Consider the following 20,281-nt stretch of genomic DNA (forward strand, 5'->3'; position numbering starts at 1 on the left):
GCCCTAAAGGGGCCCAAGTCAGGGTCTCCCTATGCCGGTCCACAGCCCGGATAAAATACATGCCCGTGTGAGGAAAGGCATCCTGCGTAAAAGTCTTGGCCAACCCAATGTGTGAATAAGGGAAAGTTGATTCACTGTGGCGAAAGGTAAACAACAACTGTTTATTTCTAACTAGAAGTCAATGGGTTTTTGCTTCTTGGAACCAATGGTTATCTCCTAATTAGAACACCGGGGGGAGGGGTCACTCAACTCTCTTACATATTTTGGTTTTGTGTTTTGTTTTTTTATTTGCAAGCAAACATGAAAAAAAAACAGACATTAAAATTGGCAGTTTTGGCAGGCTGGGGCTTCCAGACAGGGGAACCAACTGGTCCATCCGCAACTCCAAGGTAAATTTCAATTAAAATACTACAAAAACTATGTTCTAGTAAATGACACAAATTTATAGATTTTGTCTAAAAACAGCATATTCATAATTAGAAGACCACAGGAAACATTTTTAAAATAGCTCATAAAACAATTAGAGTGGCCCTTTAAACAACCTGTGATGTGGTTCTACTTCTGGGTTGCAGTGAAGGGGAAAGTTGATGAAAATGGGAAACCACAGAATGGAAGACCAGAGAGAAAATCACACCTAAATGTCATAAAAATGTTCCGGCTAAAGTTTTGGGTCGAAAACTAAAATCCGCTTTAAAACAAACTCACTCACTCTTGCAGAGTCGCATATTTTTATGCCTTGTTTCTGGAGTTTTATTTTGATGGATTTGAGAGGATCTGGCGTGGGAATACGATCTGGTAACGAATGGTCAGCTAATGGCGGGTTGTCGTCATTATGGAAGAATAAGTGCTGATGTTAAACCTCTGCAGAGGTGATACTGACATTTAAAGAACATTGACGAGTGGTTTGAAGCAAAAAATCTCTCTATAAAAAAATTCATATTGATTAAAGCTGTCATAAACTGAGGACTTGGAGCGCACATGAGAGTTTATTTGGTCCTTTCAGACTTTTGGGTCTATTTACTCCCAGTTCTAACCGGTTGCTTCAGACAGTTTGTCACAGATACATTCATAGATCCTACAAAGCACTCTCAGACTGGATTTTTTTTTGTTTTTTTGGTGCACTCTGGGATTTGAACCTCACTTTTTCTTCCATAAAATTGTCTCGCACAGCAGATATTCCTCCTCCAATCCATATTGTCAAACCAGAATCGGGTTTCCCGCCGTTGGTAAAAACCAAACGGCTATAAATTTCCAGCTTGCTGAGGCGGCATTTCGACTCAAAATTGGCCTTGGGGCGTCTGAATAAAGACCCCCAGTTAGAAGGCGGCTCATTCCTAATGTACCGCAAAAGAGCCTGCATCCATCAGCAGCCATGTAAAGCTTGTCCTTAACCCTGTGTAGCTCACTATATCAAAGAATTGACAGATTATTCAACATTTTTCATTTAAGTGCTTTTTCAAATCCTTTGACGACGTCCACAAAAAAAGGTTGTAACATATTTTTTTAATGAGATATTGATCGTATCAACCATGATATTTTGGGTTAGTTTAAAGTTACATTACCACTGCTCTTGGCAACGTGTGTTCAAGTGACTACTTTCAATAAAAAGTCTATGTAAACAAGCATAAATGCAAGCTTCCATATTCAAATCACTCACCTTCATGCATCATCAGGCACAGTTTTACGGCTCTATGTACAAAACATGTGGCCATTGAACGTACATTCAAAGTCAAACCAGGTCAAAATTGACCAATCACGGACTCCGATTTGGTAGTGATGTATTAATGGCATCCCTTTACCTTCAACTTTTTGAAAATTGATCAAAATTGACAAATTAATAATTCCGGTTTATATGATAATACGTTTTTCATTTATTGGAAGAGAACTAAAATCCTAAAGTAAAATTTGCGAGTTTTGCACCGCTTTGACATTTCGAACTAAGCCTCTTCCAACTGTGGGTGGTGAACATGCACCAGTATCCGATAGCATATGCTAAACCGACGTTCAAGAATGTGCGGTTACTGCGTTCCTGAGTGTGCATTACTTGCCCGGTGTGAATGTAGCAGTGTTGAAGAAAAAAACGTATTTACCCACACTTTAAAATTTGACCCACAAATTTTTAACATAGCGTTACTGGATTGTCAAGAATTCATTTCGGGAAAAAAATCTTGCATTCTTTAAAGACATCAAGTAGTCTTTCAATAGATTTGTATTCATAGATTAGTTCTTCTCACCATAACGTCTTTAAAATTAGCAAAACTTTTGCCACCAAAAGTGTTTGACATTTCATGGAAGCAGCCATTTTGAAATGAGCCCTTATACTGCCCCTAGTGGAAAAAGAATGCACTACAGGGCAGAAAACATGGACTAAGTTATGAAAAATAGATTTTTAAGAAAAGTGTGAACCATGCTAATGAGATAGGGGTCTCAGAAATGTGTATATCAAACAAGACACAAATGGTTTTGCACCTAACCTTGAGTTGTACAAATTGATGGGTTTGTGAAACTTGGAGTAAATATTATACCATCTTTCCAGATGGAAACCCTTCTATCATGTCAAGGTGACCAGGGTATACTATAATCTTTTGGTGCGTTAAACCTGCAATATCTCTTGGATGACTGCTTATTTTTATTTAAATAAACCAAAGCTTGTTGCTATTTTTTTTTTCCCTGTCCCGGAATGTAAAACCTCTGATAAATAGTCCATTGTGACGGGAACATGATTACATGTAGGGCTGTAGGCCATTCAGCAGGCAGACGAAACGCCATGTCACCTCTAAGAGGGGTGTGAATAAATGTCCCTGTCTCTACCAAGGCCCACTTCCTTAATCAGGGTGTCGGGCTGTAATGATTAGCTTCCTGTGCGCGACTCCCCAGCGGTTGAGTTGTCCGCATAACTCACGCGCTGTTAATAATCTGCCTGGAGAGACAATGCCCTTCTTTGCTTTTCATCTTATCCATTCCTAATCTGAACAACACTGCAACTTCTTTTAAATTAAATTTCATTTATTATCGCCGGTACTTTCCAGGAATCGGGGCTGTTTCATATTCAAGGATACATGGATGCACGGTGATTGTATCTAAATCCCTTCGCTGGCGTCCCAGACAAATGAAAGGAGACAGTGATGTTGGCTATTCTGCCCGGGGTTACGACTTGGGAGGGAGGTGGATTACTGCGTCGTTGCAGTCAGTGTCTATATCCTAAACCTGGATTAGTGACATGGAGAGGGATTAGAATAAATTATAATACTCCCCGCTCTGGCATCTGTTCAAGGCTCTGGTACTGGAAAAGAAACATATTTTGTAATTAAGCAAACACCGGAGGAAGGAAGACGTTTTTCAATTTGGCGCTATAGGTTAGAAACACGTTTCTGTTTAAAGGTTGTCTGTACCTAATGACCTTAAAAATTGATGGAACCCCTCCTTTGTGTAAAAGATTGTAGAATATTTCAAAAAAATGTACAAAATAAATAAAGGAATAATTTGACACAATGGTGGTAGTGTTATGGTCTGGGGCTAAAGCGTTAATTAATTTTTGTCATGCATTTAATTTATTTATGTAAATTAGATGTTTACACCTTTTTTTATTTTCTTTGTATTTAAGTATTTGCTGTAAAGTAGCTGAATGGCAGCAACAATTGTTTAATATTCATTGAAACATTTTTGTTGTGTTTCCGCCAAACGTTCGCCACATCTAAATTCCAACCTGTTGCATCAAAACGTATGAAAGCTTTTTAGTTTTTTTTTTTTGTTTTGTTTACAAAAAAAGGCCCCCCTCTGATTTTTTTGTTTTGCTTTATAGATATTTGTCACAAGTAAACTAGAACTATACACCAAAATACATTATTTATAGTAAATCAATATCTCTCTATTTATCTATCTCTCTATCTATCTATTATGAATTGTTCAATTTGATGGTTTTCATATAATTAAGACAATCATTTTAGAGAACTTTATAGAAACTATGAAACACGTTAATGGTAGTGTTATGGTGTGTTCAAACATGTCTGGAAAAGCTACAATTTCTTTACTCTCATACATTGTTTCTGAGATTAATTAAAAGTGCTAAAACTCCCATGAAGGTTGTCCAAACGCATACAAAACACTTACGTCCTGTGGTGGCCTGCGGTGACGAGGCTCTGTCTGGGTGGTGGGCGGTTCCTGGGTCCTCTGGGTCCTGGTTCCATCCTTGGCCCACGTCTCGGTGTCAGTCATCCGATGGCCCTAATGGGTGCCGCCCGGAACAGCGGAGCACGCCTGTCCTGTGGCCTTGGGGCCCTGACGCTGGGGTGGCCCATGCTCCCCGGTGATGGAGGGGCCCTCCTCTGCACATGGCTGGGTGGGTGGCCGGTCTCCCCTGCTGCGTGGGTCCCGTCGCCAGGGGTGCTCTCTGTCCGGGGGTCTCCTGCCCCCTCTCTCCAGGCTGGGAAGGATCTGGTCCCCCTAATTAACCCATGGTACACTTTAGCAGCGTGCATGCATCTCCACCCCCACGTGTATCGATGGACGGATATCTTCCACTTATCTTATTGTGAAAATGTTCCTCTTGGATGTAATGTTTGTCTTTCCAGCAGAAAATTTGATGAAGCTTGAAATCCTAACCTTCTCAAATTAGCAATTTACTTTCTTCCCCTCTCTATTTTCTCTTCTTCTTTTGATACAAATATGTCAAAGATTAAACTCACATCAAATCAAAATAGCAGCTCAACTCTGGTCCAAAATTTTGTTCATAAACTTGACGCTCCAGACTAATTGGGGAGGTGCTACTGTAAAGTTTTTAGCCCCGTGGAATATAATTACATGGAAACATTGTAAATGTATATTTTATTTACAATGAATGACACAGATGATACTGAGAGATCAGGTTTATGTATTTTGAAAATCTCAACAAAAACATCCATGTCTGGGCAGACGAGATCGTTCAGATACTCTCCTGTTATGGTGAGTCCATCTACTCCAGGAGCTGCGTCTGAACAACGGACGCTACTTTTGTGTCTCTATGACCCAGTTTGATGACTTGCTGTCCCACATTAGTCTGAGGTGGGGGGAAAAAAGAATAAAATTGGAGGACCTTCTTAATTTTTGTCGAGATGCAATGAAAAACATCATAAAGTTCAGTAGCAGAACAAATGACAATGATCAGATTCTCCTACATGCTGAGTTTGGGCTCCATTCGCTGATTTCATCATCAACACATCACTGACCAAAGCTGAGCTCCTTATCGGTTGACGCGATGTGAATTCTTCACTGAAGGTCAGATATTATCCGGCGCCACTACGCCTGATAACGTTCTGCTGCCAGACCACCGCTGAACGCTAAAATGTGTCGCAGGACCTCTGATCGGGTCTGAACATCAACTTTGACACGTGAATCACATTCGGTTAAGAATTAAACCTGGCTTCCTTATGAACTGTTTAAAAAATAGTTGTTTGACTTCTATAAATATATATATAAATTTTGAAGAAGATCTTAACGGATAAATAGGTTAGGTCAATAAACAATTACATCTCAGTGGATCAAACTTCTTCTTGTGATCCTTAGGGGTCAAGAAAATGACTTTGAATAAAAGTCGGTGATTAGTTTTCAAGTATTTACTCGTCTTTGTTTGGGGAACTTTTCTCTGAACCACCAGCGTCTTCAGACGGGGCATTGAATTACTGTGTGCATTTGTCAATAGCATTTACCTTCATGCCCAGATGCACTTCAGGGATGCAGCATGGTACTTTGAGACAAAAGAACGATAAGCTTTAACCTTGAAGTATTGATTTCCTGCCATCGTGTACATGTGCTATAAATCCTGGATAAATCCACGACTCATATCTCTTATTTTATTTTTTTTTTGGGTGTGTTTCTGCAGAGATTCTCAATGGCGGTGTTTATGTCGACCAGAACAAATTCCTATGTCACGCCGACACCATACATTGGCAGGACGTGATCAAGAACCCCCAGGCAGAGCTTCTGGTGGTCCCATCCAACAATAGCAACAATGGATGTGAGTATGGGAACTTGGTAAAACCCAACAGAACCTGCTTAAATCTTGTAGAGCAAATCAGCGGGCGTGCTCCTTTTTACTCTGTTTGCCTTTTGGTGATCTGGGAGCAAAATCACAAAGAGTTAGATCAACATGTGAACCTTTCCAGTGTAGTGGCACAGTGGCGCTTCTAGAGGGAGGCCTGTGGAGCTGTTGTCTTTTTAAATCTCAGTGATTCTGACAGCTGGTTTGAAGTTGCCACGTCCCTCCGTGGCATCCTCCCTTCCTAGTTGAGGGTCCTGGCAGTCCCTCCGCTTACCGGCGGACATTCGGCGTCCAGAGAACCAGCTGTTTAAAACAGCTCCTTAAACTCCCCCTGTTCATCTGAGAGGAGAACGAACGCTTTCTTCAGACTTTTTCGCATGGAAATATGTCCTGCAGAGACGGCTGCAGCAACAAACAGACACAAGCATGTTAAGCGTGTCATTGATGGAGGCCGAACAGGACTTCTGCAGACATTTAGACACCACTGATGGCTGGTTACGCCAAAATTAAGGCAAAAAAAAGAAACGCTTTTATGTGCAAAATGCCGCTTTCTGCATAATTAGATGGTGTTGCTGTTGGAAGAAGAGGACAAAAGGCAGAAGAGAATAGAAGAGGCGGGACAAAAAAAATTACAAAGAGAGTGTGGGAGTTGATGTTGCCAAATTGGGGGCCTTTTGCCAAGATGTAGTTAATGTTTAACATTAATGACCCAACGGTGGGAGTGGTTGAAGAGGCTGGGTGACACTCCGTGGCACCAATCCACTTAGTCTGTAATTAACCGATAGTCAATTAAGTCTCCATGTTGGGCCGCTGGCAGATGAAGGCTGTGAGTATTCTGTCAGGTACCACTTTGCAAGCAAACACACGTTCGCCCTCGCTGTCCACTCATCTCGAAACTCTTGGTCCTATTGTCACCTAAACAGAGGAGGTGTAACGTGGCATTGTTCTGTGACACAGATTGTGCTAAGCCTTTCTCAGGGTTTGACTGAAGTATAAAGCCTTCTTGTTGTGCTTTTGCAGGCAGACGATGCCATCGTTCATGTAACGGACGCTGCTGGGGCCATCAGGAGGACCAATGTCAAACCTGTAGGTATATCACTTATGTGGACAAACTTGTTTACTTGGTTTACTTTATAGACTCCAACACTCGTACTTCAGCCTCTTTTGAAATGTCATTCTAAAGTTTCCCTACTCCCAGATCAAATTTAGGCAGGTTTTGCTGGACATTTTACACAAATACCATGTGTGTATGTCAAGTCAAGAGTTATCAGAGGCAGGTGGTAGTACTGATCTTCCAATATTTCTTGTTGGAATGTAAGCACAGTCTGGTGAACCTAGTTCTATTTGGGAAAGAAATGTCAACCCTTAAGCTATGTTCCCACCAGGCATGTGACGAGGATTCAGGAACGTGTTACACTAGTGGTGTTCACACTGGAACAGCAGGGAGGGGCTTCCTCTTCTTTTTCTACTAGCGCATGTCCACAACCTACAGTTGGAAGAGGCTTGGTGCGAAATGTCGAAGCGATGCAAACCTCGTGAATCTTGCTCCAGGCTTTTTCTATCACAGCTCTATTCCGATACATAAAAGACTCGTTTTATAATTATGACCGGGCACAAACCACAGTTATTCATTTCTCCTCCAGGATTCCTTTTTAAATGGCTCTGTGAATTAGAAAGGACACCATCCAGATGTCACTACCAAAACCGATTCTCTGATTAATCGGTGTTCAACCTGGTTTAACTTGTTAGATTGTTCAAGGCTGCAAGTTTTGTTCATAGGGTCTCAAAACAATATAAAAAAATGTGCGTAACTACGTCTTAACACCCGGGTTTTGAACGCGGAAGCCCAAAGCACACATTTCCATAGTCTTTTTATTGAAAGTGGTTGCTTGAACACACACTGTTGAGGGCAGTGTGAACGTAGCTTCAGATTGGTTGTTTTCTTCGAAAACTTTAAATTTGCCCCCCAAATTTGATAGATATTAAGAAAACAAGAAAATTGACTATTCTTGCTTGTCCTCTGACTGATAAGCACCTTCTTCTCTATACCAGTTTTTTTCATCCGGTGTGCCATGGGAGATGGTCAGGTGTGCCGTGGGAAATTACCCTCTTTCACTGATCTAAAACATTTAACATTTCCAGGATATCAGCTCTGTGTTCATCCAAAAAAGGCCCTGATAAAACACTGAGTAGTTAGGAATATAAAAGATCGTATAACATTTATTATTTGTGTTTATTTCATTATGTTAAAGACATTTTGATAAGAATGGCGGTATCGCAATTTAGCCACAGCTTCAGCTGTTTTTGGAAGAGTCCCGCCCCATTTACTGTCTCTACCAATCATTCTTAGAGGCTTTGTCATACGTCATCAGTGTGACCAATCAGAAGTGGTTAAAATCTTCACTTCCTCATTTCCAACAAAAATACTAGCTAAAGCTCGTCTTTAGCGGTGTAGCTACCCACGGGATCGTGGAACACGTGAACAAAACAATGAAACTCAGCTCAGCGAGTCTGTCTGGCACCGGTGGCTTTCGTACTACATCACCCATGATGCATTGGGTTAAACTGACAGCGTCTCAGTGAACGAGTCTTCCCTGTTAGACGTCTTGAAACCACAACAAACACACACCAAACAGTTTTTTAAATCTTCTTGATGAAATCAGATGTAAACAGTTTAGTTCTCCTTCAAGGTTTGTGTTTATTAGCCGCCAAACATCCCAGAGTTTGGTACAAGTCATCTTTCTAACTGAAACACTTCTCTAATAACGTCTGGATTATTTCCCCCGGCGTCCAGCTGCACCTCGGGGTCCACGTTGGCCGTGGCCTCATCGATAATGAGGATACGGTTCTTCCTCAAGATGGCCCTGGCAAAAAACACCAGCTGCTTTTGACCCATGCTGAAGTTGGAGCTGGACTCGACCAGCTGTGTCTCCAGCTTCTGGGGCAGCTCCTCCCCCGCAGACTTTAGCTGCACCTGCAGGGTGGAGCCACTATCCTGGATGGAACATCCAAGATTCATGAATAGATCAAGCTCAAGGCCCCAACTGACAGTGTGCTCAGTGAATGTCTCAGGCAATGCAGTGCAGAGGATACAGTGCAGGAGGACAAACCCCTGCATGGGATGTACCACCAGACCATAACCAAAGTGGCTGAAATCAAGAAGTCCTACCAATGGCTAGGAAGGGCTGGCCTCCATGACAGCACTGAAGCACTCATCCTGGTAGCTCAGGAACAAGCCCTGAGTACCAGAGCCATAGAGGCTCAGATCTACCACACCAGACAAGACCCAAGGTGTAGGCTGGAGCGCCACAATCAAGTGGCTGGGATATATATATATATATATAGAATAATATACAGGAACATGTGTGCAGAATATGGACTGGAAACCCCAAGGTCAAAATGGGAAACACCTCAGAAGGTGGTAGAGAATGAGAGGGCAAAGCTCCTGTGGGAATTCCAGATCCAGACTGATAGGATGGTAATGGCGAACCAACCAGACATTGTAGTGGTGGATAAAGAACAGAGGAAAGCCGTTGTGGTGGATGTGGCAGTGCCAAGCGATGGGAACATCAGGAAGAAGGAACATGAGAAACTGGAGAAATACCAGGGACTCAGAGAAGAACTGGAGAAAGCATGGAAAGTGAAGGTGACAGTGATGCCTGTGGTAATTGGAGCACTCGGGGCAGTAACCCCCAAGCTGGAGGAGTGGCTACAACAGATACCTGGAAAGACTTCAGACCTCTCAGTCCAGAAAAGCGCAGTGCTAGGAACAGCTAAGATACTGCGCAGGACCCTCAAGCTCCCAGGCCTCTGGTAGAGGACCCGAGCTTAGAGGAGAGACCACCCGCGGAGGGTGAGAGGGGCGTTTTTTTCTTTTTTTATATATATATATATACACATACATATATATATATATATATATATATATATATATATATATATATATATATATATATATATATATACACATACACATGCATTTTTTCTCCAAGGAAGTTTTCATATTAAATTCACCTCTATGTAAACCATTGAATCATTCTGAATTTATTTTTCCGACTTCCAGGAAGAGCCCTTACATTTTTAGGCTCTTGAATATTAAATAAAACCGGATACTGACATTTCGCAGTTGAGGGAGCTGTCTCTAATAGAGTGAAACCGTAGAGCTCTGCACTGAAATCAAATGAAATGTCATTAACCAGTCTCAGTTTTACATCAACTTCAATTCATTTTCACGGCTTCAATGCAGTCAAAATGAATGGGAGCAACATAAACAGCAGCCATAATTGTTTAAAAAATCTTTGACTACATTATTTTCAACATAATTTATCATGTCTGCATCTGTTTTGACCTTTTTTGCTACTTTTATTAAATTTAAAAACGTGTGTTTATCACAGGAAATTGCAAAGGAACATAACATCCATCGATGACCGTTGTGTATACTGACTAATAGAAAAATAGAATGATTACTACTTCTAATACCAGCTCAGTTATGGCATAAACAAAATAAATGAGCAGGAAGGGAGGCACACTTAATGTTTGAATGAACAATGAGATTTGTTCTTTGGATAATGCATTAAATCCTCCTTCTTTAAACGGAGAGCATCTTGTTTTCCAAGACTAAAAGACCAAAGAGGATAGCTTGGTAAAAAGTGAGTTCAGAAGTTCTGAAAGCCTCATGATGGAGTTTTCTGCCAATATTTGGCAGTTTCAACCTCAATATTGTTGGATTTTGGAAAACTTTGGACTGTTGGAAAACTTAAAAAAGTATAAATAATAAACAGTGGCAAAATGCAAACCGAATGGTGAAAAATAAAGTATATGCCACAATTAAAGATTATCATTTGATTGTTGTTAAAGAGTCTTCGGTACAATGGTGCTTTATTTAATGAAGGTTAGCATGCATTCATTTAGGGACAGCACTCTTAACATCGTGCTTCAATTGAGTGGAGATCTAGATGTTAGAGAAATTATAGCAACGTGTGTTTTATGCATTGACTGGAAAAGAAAATGACCAAAGGTATGATTGTACGATCCATTGGTTTGTGAAGAGACTTTAAAAAAATATATATATATCGATATTTTTAGGCTTTTGTTTGCCATTGTTTAGGGTAGTGACACTGTTGTAGAGGTCACACATCCGTCAAAAGTCCTACACCAGCAGTTTTAATGAATAAATCATTTTGTACCCGTTATAACCCTAATCCTACCCTTAAACTTTATCTAAATAGATTTTACAACCACATTGTATCTTTATTGTTGCTGTACTATGGGCAAAAAAATTGAGCAAACATGTATGGGCCATGCAGGTGGCCTGCACGAGACTTTAAGATTGTAGACCACTTGGTGTGCCCGTAGAGTGAAGATGTTCATGCACGTTTTTACAACAGGCATGCTACAGGCAACGAGTAAACAACACAAAAGGGTAATTAAGGGTGAAGTAGGTGGCACGTCGTAGAGATTTTGCATTTTTCAACCCCGCCACCCACCCCGAAACCAGCGCACTAAGCAAGGCGCCAATTAGTGCTGTCCAGGTAAAATCAAATCAAAGCTTACTTTGTCTTGGCATCATAAAGGCACTTACATATCACCTCCACATGCCACGCATGTACTATTTGCAAGTGGTCAGGAAGGGGCCTGTATGCGCTCCTTGCTAATGCCTAGAGTGCGGGATAAGGGGGGCGTAGGACTGCATCGCTCATGGCATCAAAAATTTGCGTAACTTCCATTATCCTTACAAATGTATCAGAAAACACAACCCACACGACAATGGTATGTTGCCGTTTCTCGTAACCCTTGCGCTATCAAAAGCACTTTAACAAGGGGAGTGGGGTCATCTAGACCCACTAGACAGTGCTCTGAACCCTTTTTCTTCAATGATTTGTGATCTTCACTGGTGTCCATGGATTACATGAAATCCTCTTCACCTTTATCCACCTTTGTCATGGTAGGGAGAACACATAAATGTGAGGGTGGGGTCATCTGGACCCCATAAGATAGCACAAGGGTTTTGAGTTGAAAGAAGACATTTGCTTATTTTGTTTTGTTTTTTTGTTACGCTAAAGGTTTTAAAGATGGTTGTTGAGGGTTGGTATGAAGGATATCCAACCTTTTTTTTTTTACTTTTTACAAATATTACAAAACACCTAGAAATACAAACGATTTTTGAGTTGGTAGATGAAACTAAATTTAGACCTGTTCAAGGAAACTGAGAATTGATGAGGATATGGTCAAAAACCGTTGAGTGTACAGTTCATTGCTTTCGGTTCCAATGAAATGAAATCAATTTAGTTTCCATTTTTTCACTGTACAGATGTTACTATGTTGTAATGGGAAACAAGGGGTAATGGCCACACAAGCCTCAAGGAAACCAGTGAAACACACCTGTGCTCCCTTTAACCCTTGTGCTCTCTTTGATGACCCCACCCTTAAGGCCCGTACACACCGGGACGAATATTCGCCAGGCGTTATTCGCCAGCGTTTTTCGCCACGTTTTTTGTGTTCACACCCAGGCGATTTTCGCTGACGATGAGCCGAGCGAACATGCAATTTCATTCCCTGACATTAAATACTCCTGTACACAAGGTGGCGCTGCGCAACTTCTTAAACTCGCTTTTCCCTCAGAAGAAGAGAGCAAGTATTTACGCACTTGTCAGAATCATACAAAGAAAACATGAATATTTCAAGCACCAGTTGCTCCAACTGGTGCTTGGTTCGGGGACATTTTAGAATGTCCATTATTTGTTCGCGGCAGTGTAGACGCTACTTGGCGTCTATCTTCTTAGCTGGTATATGTGCTCAGAAAGGTAGTTTTGTGTTTGAGCGCCCCCAAGTTGTTTTTTACTGTAACTTCAGAAGCTCCAGACACGTGTGCAAAAGCGCCATTCTCATTGGTCGAATAGATTTCGACGCGACGCGTCAAAAAAAACAAACAACGAACCCGAGGCGTTTGTTTTTTTTGACGCTTTGACGCGTGCCGTTTTTTCGCGTTGGTGTGCACACTCTCATTGGTGCCCTTTGTTTAGTCACGAGGCGTTAAACGTCGGCGAAAATCGCGCGCGAATTTCGTCCCGGTGTGTACGGGCCTTTACATGGACGTGTTCTCCCTAACATGATAAAGGTGGAGAGGATTTCAGGTAATCAATGGACACCAGTGAAGATCACAAATCATTGAAGAAAAAAGGTTCAGCGCATTGTCTAGTGGGTCTAGATGACCCAACTCCCAATGTCAAAGTGCCTAGGATTGCACAAGGGTTAAGATGTGGCCATTCCTGTCCAAGTCCATCCCCTGGTTCTAACAACCCAAGAACCTGCCTCATGTGTACGGGGCTGTAACTTCATAAAAGTTTCAATACAGAAGGTATTGGCTTATCATTTGGTTGCATGATACAAAAAAAATTCAAAATCAAATTCATGACTCTACATTCCAAAGCTGAAAATGATCTGTGTGTTTCTGACGAGATGTTGTGGTTTAGGAATTTTTCAGTTAAATCAAATGCATCTCAAAAGCCTTCAGAGGCTTACATAAGAAAAACATAGGAAATAAGAAAAGGAGGCAGAATTTGCAAAGCAGCAACATTTTTAGCAGCCAGTGTCTAATATTGAAACTAAGGACAAGCATTTAATTGACATCTATGCATCTGAATCTTAGATGAGCTCAGTCTTTTGTCTGACCTTTAGATTTCTGAAGTTCCTCATTTATTTTAGCATGAGACCACTCTCCCTAGTACCAGATGAAAGTCGAGGGTGTTGCCGTTGCCTTTTTTTTGTCGTTATAAGACCTTTACAAGTCTGTCTTTTCACTTCTTGGGCAGTGACAAAAACGGTGTGTGCAGAGCAGTGTGACGGTCGATGCTTCGGGCCTTACGTCAGCGACTGCTGCCATCGCGAATGTGCTGGTGGCTGCTTCGGTCCCAAGGACACGGACTGCTTTGTAAGACTCACATGCACACACTTTTAACTTCTTTCCTATTCAATTATGTTTGCCTTTTTTTGGTGCCACACATTGCCATGTTCTTCCTTGCCAAAATGTGATCCTCTTAACTTGTTTAAATGTTTGTCACTTGACTGGACTCTAAACGCTGACTGTGGTGACACTCAAACACCTTATGCTTTCCCAAACTGGCATTGCCTGCATACTGACAACAATGATATTGCAGTTGTAATTCACAGAGAGCCTCACCCAATTCAATTACAGCCGTTTCAGGCTGTGGCCATCGACGACGAAACACTTAAGAGGTTTATGGGAAAACATTTCACCATTTACATCATGGCTTTGGATCAATGGCTCCAAGAGTTCTCTCATTTGGCATCCCAAGAGCCAAACGACAGCTGGATGATTCACACACCCAAATAAAAATGAAATGCGACCGTAATACTCTTTTGACCACAGTAACTGATAAAGGAATCCTCCCTAGCAGTTATGCATTATTGCTCGATGTGTAACCCATTCACAGACTAACGAGGAGTCTAAATCACCTCTAAATTCCTCCCACTCCGCAGGCTTGCACCAATTTCAACGACTCTGGCGCGTGCGTGACCCAGTGCCCTCAACCGTTTGTGTACAACCCTACATCTTTCCAGCTCGAGCACAACCCCCGAGCCAAGTACACCTACGGAGCCTTCTGTGTCAGGGAATGCCCCCGTAAGTCTGAGCAAATTCTGTACCAACAGTGCTGGTCTTAATGACTTTTCATTTCTTTTCCTTTGATTTTTTTCCATTTAAAGGTTCATGTCTACTAATGTATGTTGGATTTAAGAGTTGAGTTGGTTGTCTGGGACAATTGGCTGAAATTGAGTATAGCAAAAAAGCTTGATTCTACGCCATCTGCTTTGGCTTCTGTTGCCCAAAGAAACAAACTCTTGGGTTTTTCTGTCATATTTTCTAAGTCAGGTTGCATTAGTAACTCAGTGAAAATGCAATGAAAGCCAGAGACGTCTACATGACGTCTACAGTTGGGCTACTCCAATCTTACTGCTAAAAACTAGAGTGGTTGAATTTCTAATTCTTCTTCTTCAGCTTTTAGCTTTGCACAGCTGTGAAACTAGGACCAGGACTAGTCACAGCTGTGACTAGGATCCTTTACATTAAACTATGCATGCTAAGTCTCCTTGTTATTTTACATGGACCACAGGCCAACGTTTCTTGTCCGTTGTGACTTAGGTCGGTAAAATACCATATTGTTGGTTTTTTTTTTGCAGACAACTTTGTGGTGGACCACAGCTCCTGTGTTAGGGCATGTCCAAGCAACAAGATGGAAGTGGAGGAGAACAGAATCAAAATGTGTATCCCTTGTACTGATATCTGTCCTAAAGGTAAGGGGATCCTGAAAAAATGAAGAATTTAGTACAAAAAAGTTCCAGTTACAAAAACAAAAAAGCTTGTGTCTAAAAGAAATGCACACTTTTGGTATTATTTCTTGACAATGTCTTACTTGTAAAATATGTAATTTAGAGCCAAGACCTCATGGGACCAATTCCTTACACCAATGGTAGCTAAATCGAAAACTAAGGCCGTGTCAGAATTCCCTCGCCACTTAATTAAATATTGCAGGACTATCTTGTGCCTTAGATTTCAATAGCAATTTTAAAATTGTTCACTACTTTTTTTTAAAACAGAAATATGACGTCAACAATTTTCCGAAGTAAAGACGTAATAAATATGAATATTTTACGAAAACTATTCACTAATTCTCTGTATTCTGATGAAGAAAATATGGAGGTTTATAAAAATTAAATTAAAATACATTCATACGCAATGCATTGTGGTCATTATTTACAAGCTAATAGTTCTCAACAATCAACTGTATAATATCCATAAAACTGCACGGATTGTGTGTGACGTCACCCATAGGAAATGCCTTGCTTCCAGTTCCAATCAAATGAAGTCAATTAAGTCGCCATTTTTTCTGCGATATGTCTGTTGAAATGTTGGAACCAGAATCAGTAAGCCGTGATTGGTCTGTGTCGGTCTAAAACTACATTTCTAAGGCAACCACTCTCTTCAATCAGGCGTGAGCATGTTAGAAAGCCACACCCCCTCCACTGAAAGCGGGTTCAGGGGAAGTGGTCAATCGAACACTTTAAACATTCGGCGCCACCTAATTTATTGAGGCATATGATCGGTCAGTTTACAAGATGAATAATTTGCTTAACAGCAAAAATATGATGAAAAAGTGACTGAGTAATAGCTGCTTATTTCTCAATAGAGGTCTATGGGATTTCACCTTTTTGGGACTAATGGGTCCCTCCTATTTGGAACGTGAGAACGGAGGGGTCGCTCAGTCTGGTCAATGGCATCGATGCTCACTAGTTTTCCGCAGAAACTTCTGGGAAATTTCTAGGGCTCTGGATTTTGCAAATGGTAGATTCAGACAGCTCTACAACTGGGCAACACAGACTTTCAACTTGCTCCAAAGATTTTCTATGGGGTTGAGATCTGGAGACTGGCTAGGCCACACCAGGATCTTGAAATGCTTCTTATGAATAGCCACTCCTTTGTTTCCCGGATAGTGTGTTTGTGGTAGTTGTAGTGCTGGAAGATGTTTCATCATCAATGCCCCCATGCTGACGGATGGTTTTCACTCAAAGTTTGACGATACATGGCCCCATTCATTCTTTCCTTAACACAGATCAGTCGCCTTGGTCTCTTTGCTGAAAAAAAGCTCCAGAGCATGATGCTTCCACCCCCATGCTTTACAGTAGGTATGGTGTTCTTTGGATGCAACTCAGCATCCTTTCTGGTTCTTTCTATTCTTATCTATTCTTCCCAAATAGCTCTATTTTGGTTTCCTCTGACCATAGGACATTCTCCCAATCCTCTTCTGGATCATCCAAATGCTCTAGCAAACTTTAGACGGGCCTGCTCATGTACTGGCTTTAGCAGGGGGACGCTGCTTACCTATAGCAGATTCAGTCTTCCCAGCCTGGTGCAGGTTAAAAATTGTGTCTGGTGTCCTAAGACAGCTCTTTGGACCTGGCAATAGTGGAGATAGGAGTGTGACTGTTTGGGGTTGTGGACAGGGTATTATTTTTATTTTTTAGATGACTAGTTCAAACAGGTCCCATTAATACAGGTAGAGAAATTTTCCACGATAATTTACAAATATATTCTATAATAATCAGACAATGTGATTTTCTGCATTTTATTTCCTAATGTTTTTCTCTCATAGTTATGGTATACTTATGATGAAAATTACAGGCCTCTCTCATTTTTTTAAGGTGGAAAACTTGCACAATTGGTGGCTCTCTAAACACTTTTTTGCCTCACTGTTTATCCCCCTATGACCAATTATCATCCGTGCAATATACACAAATTAAACATAGTGGGTCTATTAGGTATTTTTTAGTTTAACCACCTGATGAAAAAGTTACTGCTGCTGTATGTTTTGGCAAAGCTGCTATGTCAACAGTTAAGTCTACTTGTGCTGTCACGTTTAATATGATATGACATCATGATAAAAGAAATAGTCCCTGCTTTGCGCTGCAAAAAAACTCCAAGGGAATGTCTGTTGAATTTTTTTTTTTTGTAATCTAAATACCGGTGCATGTTTTTTATAAGTATATTAGATTGTAGAAGATAAGTATACTGTGCAGAAATGAAGGTCACAGGTTTGATTCCCACAACAGCCTGTTTTTTAATTAACTGTTTCACAATGAGAACCCACTCTTACCTTCTAATTAGATGTCATTTTTCCACGAGAGCATCTGCTAAATGCCTAAAATGTGTAACGAGGAATTAAACAGCATTAGATCAAACATAAGAGATTAACCTCTTCATCATGATCTTCCTGCGACTGTAGACTGTCCTTTCTCACTGAAGGGAACCTTCCTTCCTTCAGGCTCCACATATGGCCTGTAGCATCTATTGATTGGCTAATCTTTTGATTACATCATCATGTGGCAGGGAGGGGTTAATGAGGGATAGCCCAAGGAACTGTGGGGAAATGATAACAAATTAACATTTCAGATATGGAATTGGCTGGTATAAATCACGATCAAAAACTGGTTACAGCGCTTAATGCCAGCCTTATTCATCATCCCCTTTGCCTCTGTCAGAAACACTCGGCTCACTCTCAACTCCAAGTGTAATTAATGCAGATGTAATGAATTCATTATGGAGAGGAATTGGATGTAAATTGGCCCATGCTTTTATCAAAAGAATCCCCATACGAAGAGAAGGGTTATGCCCTTCCCGCGGCACCAAAGCAGACTTTATTTTCATAAAAAAGGAATAAGAAATGTGGATGTGACAAATTGATAGTGGTACTTTCCTCAACACGTAGCCTCTGTTGTACAGGGACACTGGATGTACGTTTTGTTTGCCGAAGTCAACCCAATTGGAGAAATATTTAGGATAATTCATGGTTGTGTGTTTGTTTTGTCAGTGTGTGATGGGATTGGGACCGGCAGCCTGCAGACAGCTCAAACAGTGGACGCCAGCAACATTGATAAATTTGTGAACTGCACAAAAATCAACGGCAACCTCATCTTTCTCATCACTGGCATTAAAGGGTGAGTTTGTGAAGTTTTTAACAGAAATACTTCATGTGGTGCATGATCAAAAACGCAGTGAACGTGGGCTCTTGAACGCGCTTTCAGCACACTGTGTTCGCACTATACTGTCGATACCCAAATCTAGCGCATGTACCTACAGTTGGAAAAGGCTTGGTGTGAAATGTTGAAGCATTGCAAATATTGCACATTTTGTTTCAGGATTTCTATTCTGATATACGAAAGACTTGGTGTCATTTTACAAACCAAAATTATTCATTTCTCCTCCATGATCAATTTTCAAATGATTGGCACTTCCACTTTTTGAAAGGGACGCTACCCATTCGTGACTACCAAATCTGAGTCCCTGATTGGTCAAAGTTTAACTGGTTTAACTCACAATGCGCGTTTAGTGCCCGCCTTAGCTGCGAATTTTGTACATAAAACCTAAAAATTGACTTAAAAATGTGTGAATGACAGAGTTTTAAACACGGAAGGCCAAAACGCGCATATACAGTACAGCCCAAAGGTTTGGACACACCTTCCCATTCAAATGAATGGGAAGGTGTGTCCAAACTTTTGGTCTGTACTGTACATGTGTCTACTTTGCATTGGAAGTGGTTTCTTGAGGGCAGGTTACAGAGGCTGTATGTAAATGTAGCACAAGGTGTAAATTGAGATTAAATGAAAATAATGGGTGTTTTGAGTGGAAGATTTTGTTTTTTCAAATTTTTCCTTTTTTTTTTAAGCAATGATATGGCCTGCCTCATTCAGGAGACTTAAAAGGACTATACAGATTTGTTTTAGTATAAGTACTTTAAAATGGTTTGAACTTTTACAAAAATTTCTGAAGTTATTTTAAAACAGATGAGCTAAAGTAAGAACATCTCTAAAATGTAGCATTTTGGTTTTTTAATTTTGTCTTTTAAGATTTTCCCTAATAAATATTAATTAACTACATTACAGATAGACCAACTATAAAAGTAAAAATGAATTATAAATTAGTCGCATAACAAAAGGAAATTGACAAAAAATGAAAGCAGAACAGACAGGATCCAAATTATTCCACTTCCACTGCCATGCTTTGTAGTGGAACTTTAAACTTTATTGAACAATTTAAATTTAGGAGTAATTTTTCTGAAAAACAAAAAACTTTAAGGTTTTTAAAACCTTTTTTTAAACAACTTTTAGCAGTATTTCCTTCCCCGTGATCTCTAGAAACCCAAAAAGCGGAGATTTTTTAAAAGTCAATTATTTGTTTGCTACAACTCTATAGCACAATCTTATTACAGAATCAGTTCTTTGCTTTGAAAACTAATGAAAAGAAAAGATCAAATTTGAAACAGGTTCAACCAAAGTTTGGCAAAGAGAAAGATGCACAGAGTTTATCTATCTATATTTTTTTCAATATTCTTAACTAAGCTTTTTCGTTTTCTCAATTACCATTCGCTCATGTTATTTTGCCATCTTAGCTTAGTTACACTTTATTTTAAAGTTTCTTGCTTATGTTCTAGTTATTCAAAACTATGAGAAAAGAAGATTAACACCGACATCTCCATTGTTGAAGGTTTAGCTGAAGTTCGACTTTGGCGGTCAGTGAATTTCCTACTTCCTTCTTTTCTGCAGCGACATGTATCATGGCATTGGACCTTTGGATCCTGAGCGTCTCAACGTTTTTCGTACAGTGAAGGAGATTACAGGTAACAGCAGCAAGTATCTTACAGGGAAGGTATTTGATTAAGAATAAACAGTTTTATGGTTTATTGCTTGCTGACA

General features: G+C 40.4%; 1 protein-coding gene across 3 annotated transcripts in view; it reads left to right on the top strand.

Moving 5' to 3' along the window:
* LOC101165379 (receptor tyrosine-protein kinase erbB-4) overlaps positions 1-20,281 on the top strand; it is a 357,518-nt gene that overhangs the window by 236,500 nt on the left and 100,737 nt on the right. For all 3 annotated transcript variants that reach the window (XM_023964982.1, XM_023964985.1, XM_023964991.1), the window contains exons 4-10: positions 5,858-5,992; positions 7,037-7,102; positions 13,828-13,946; positions 14,516-14,657; positions 15,215-15,328; positions 18,400-18,526; positions 20,132-20,205. In XM_023964982.1, the coding sequence (XP_023820750.1) occupies positions 5,858-5,992; positions 7,037-7,102; positions 13,828-13,946; positions 14,516-14,657; positions 15,215-15,328; positions 18,400-18,526; positions 20,132-20,205 (777 nt within the window). The remainder of the gene's footprint in view (positions 1-5,857; positions 5,993-7,036; positions 7,103-13,827; positions 13,947-14,515; positions 14,658-15,214; positions 15,329-18,399; positions 18,527-20,131; positions 20,206-20,281) is intronic.

The sequence above is a fragment of the Oryzias latipes genome, chromosome 2 (genome assembly GCF_002234675.1).
Source record: "Oryzias latipes chromosome 2, ASM223467v1".
NCBI classification, from domain to species: domain Eukaryota; kingdom Metazoa; phylum Chordata; class Actinopteri; order Beloniformes; family Adrianichthyidae; genus Oryzias; species Oryzias latipes.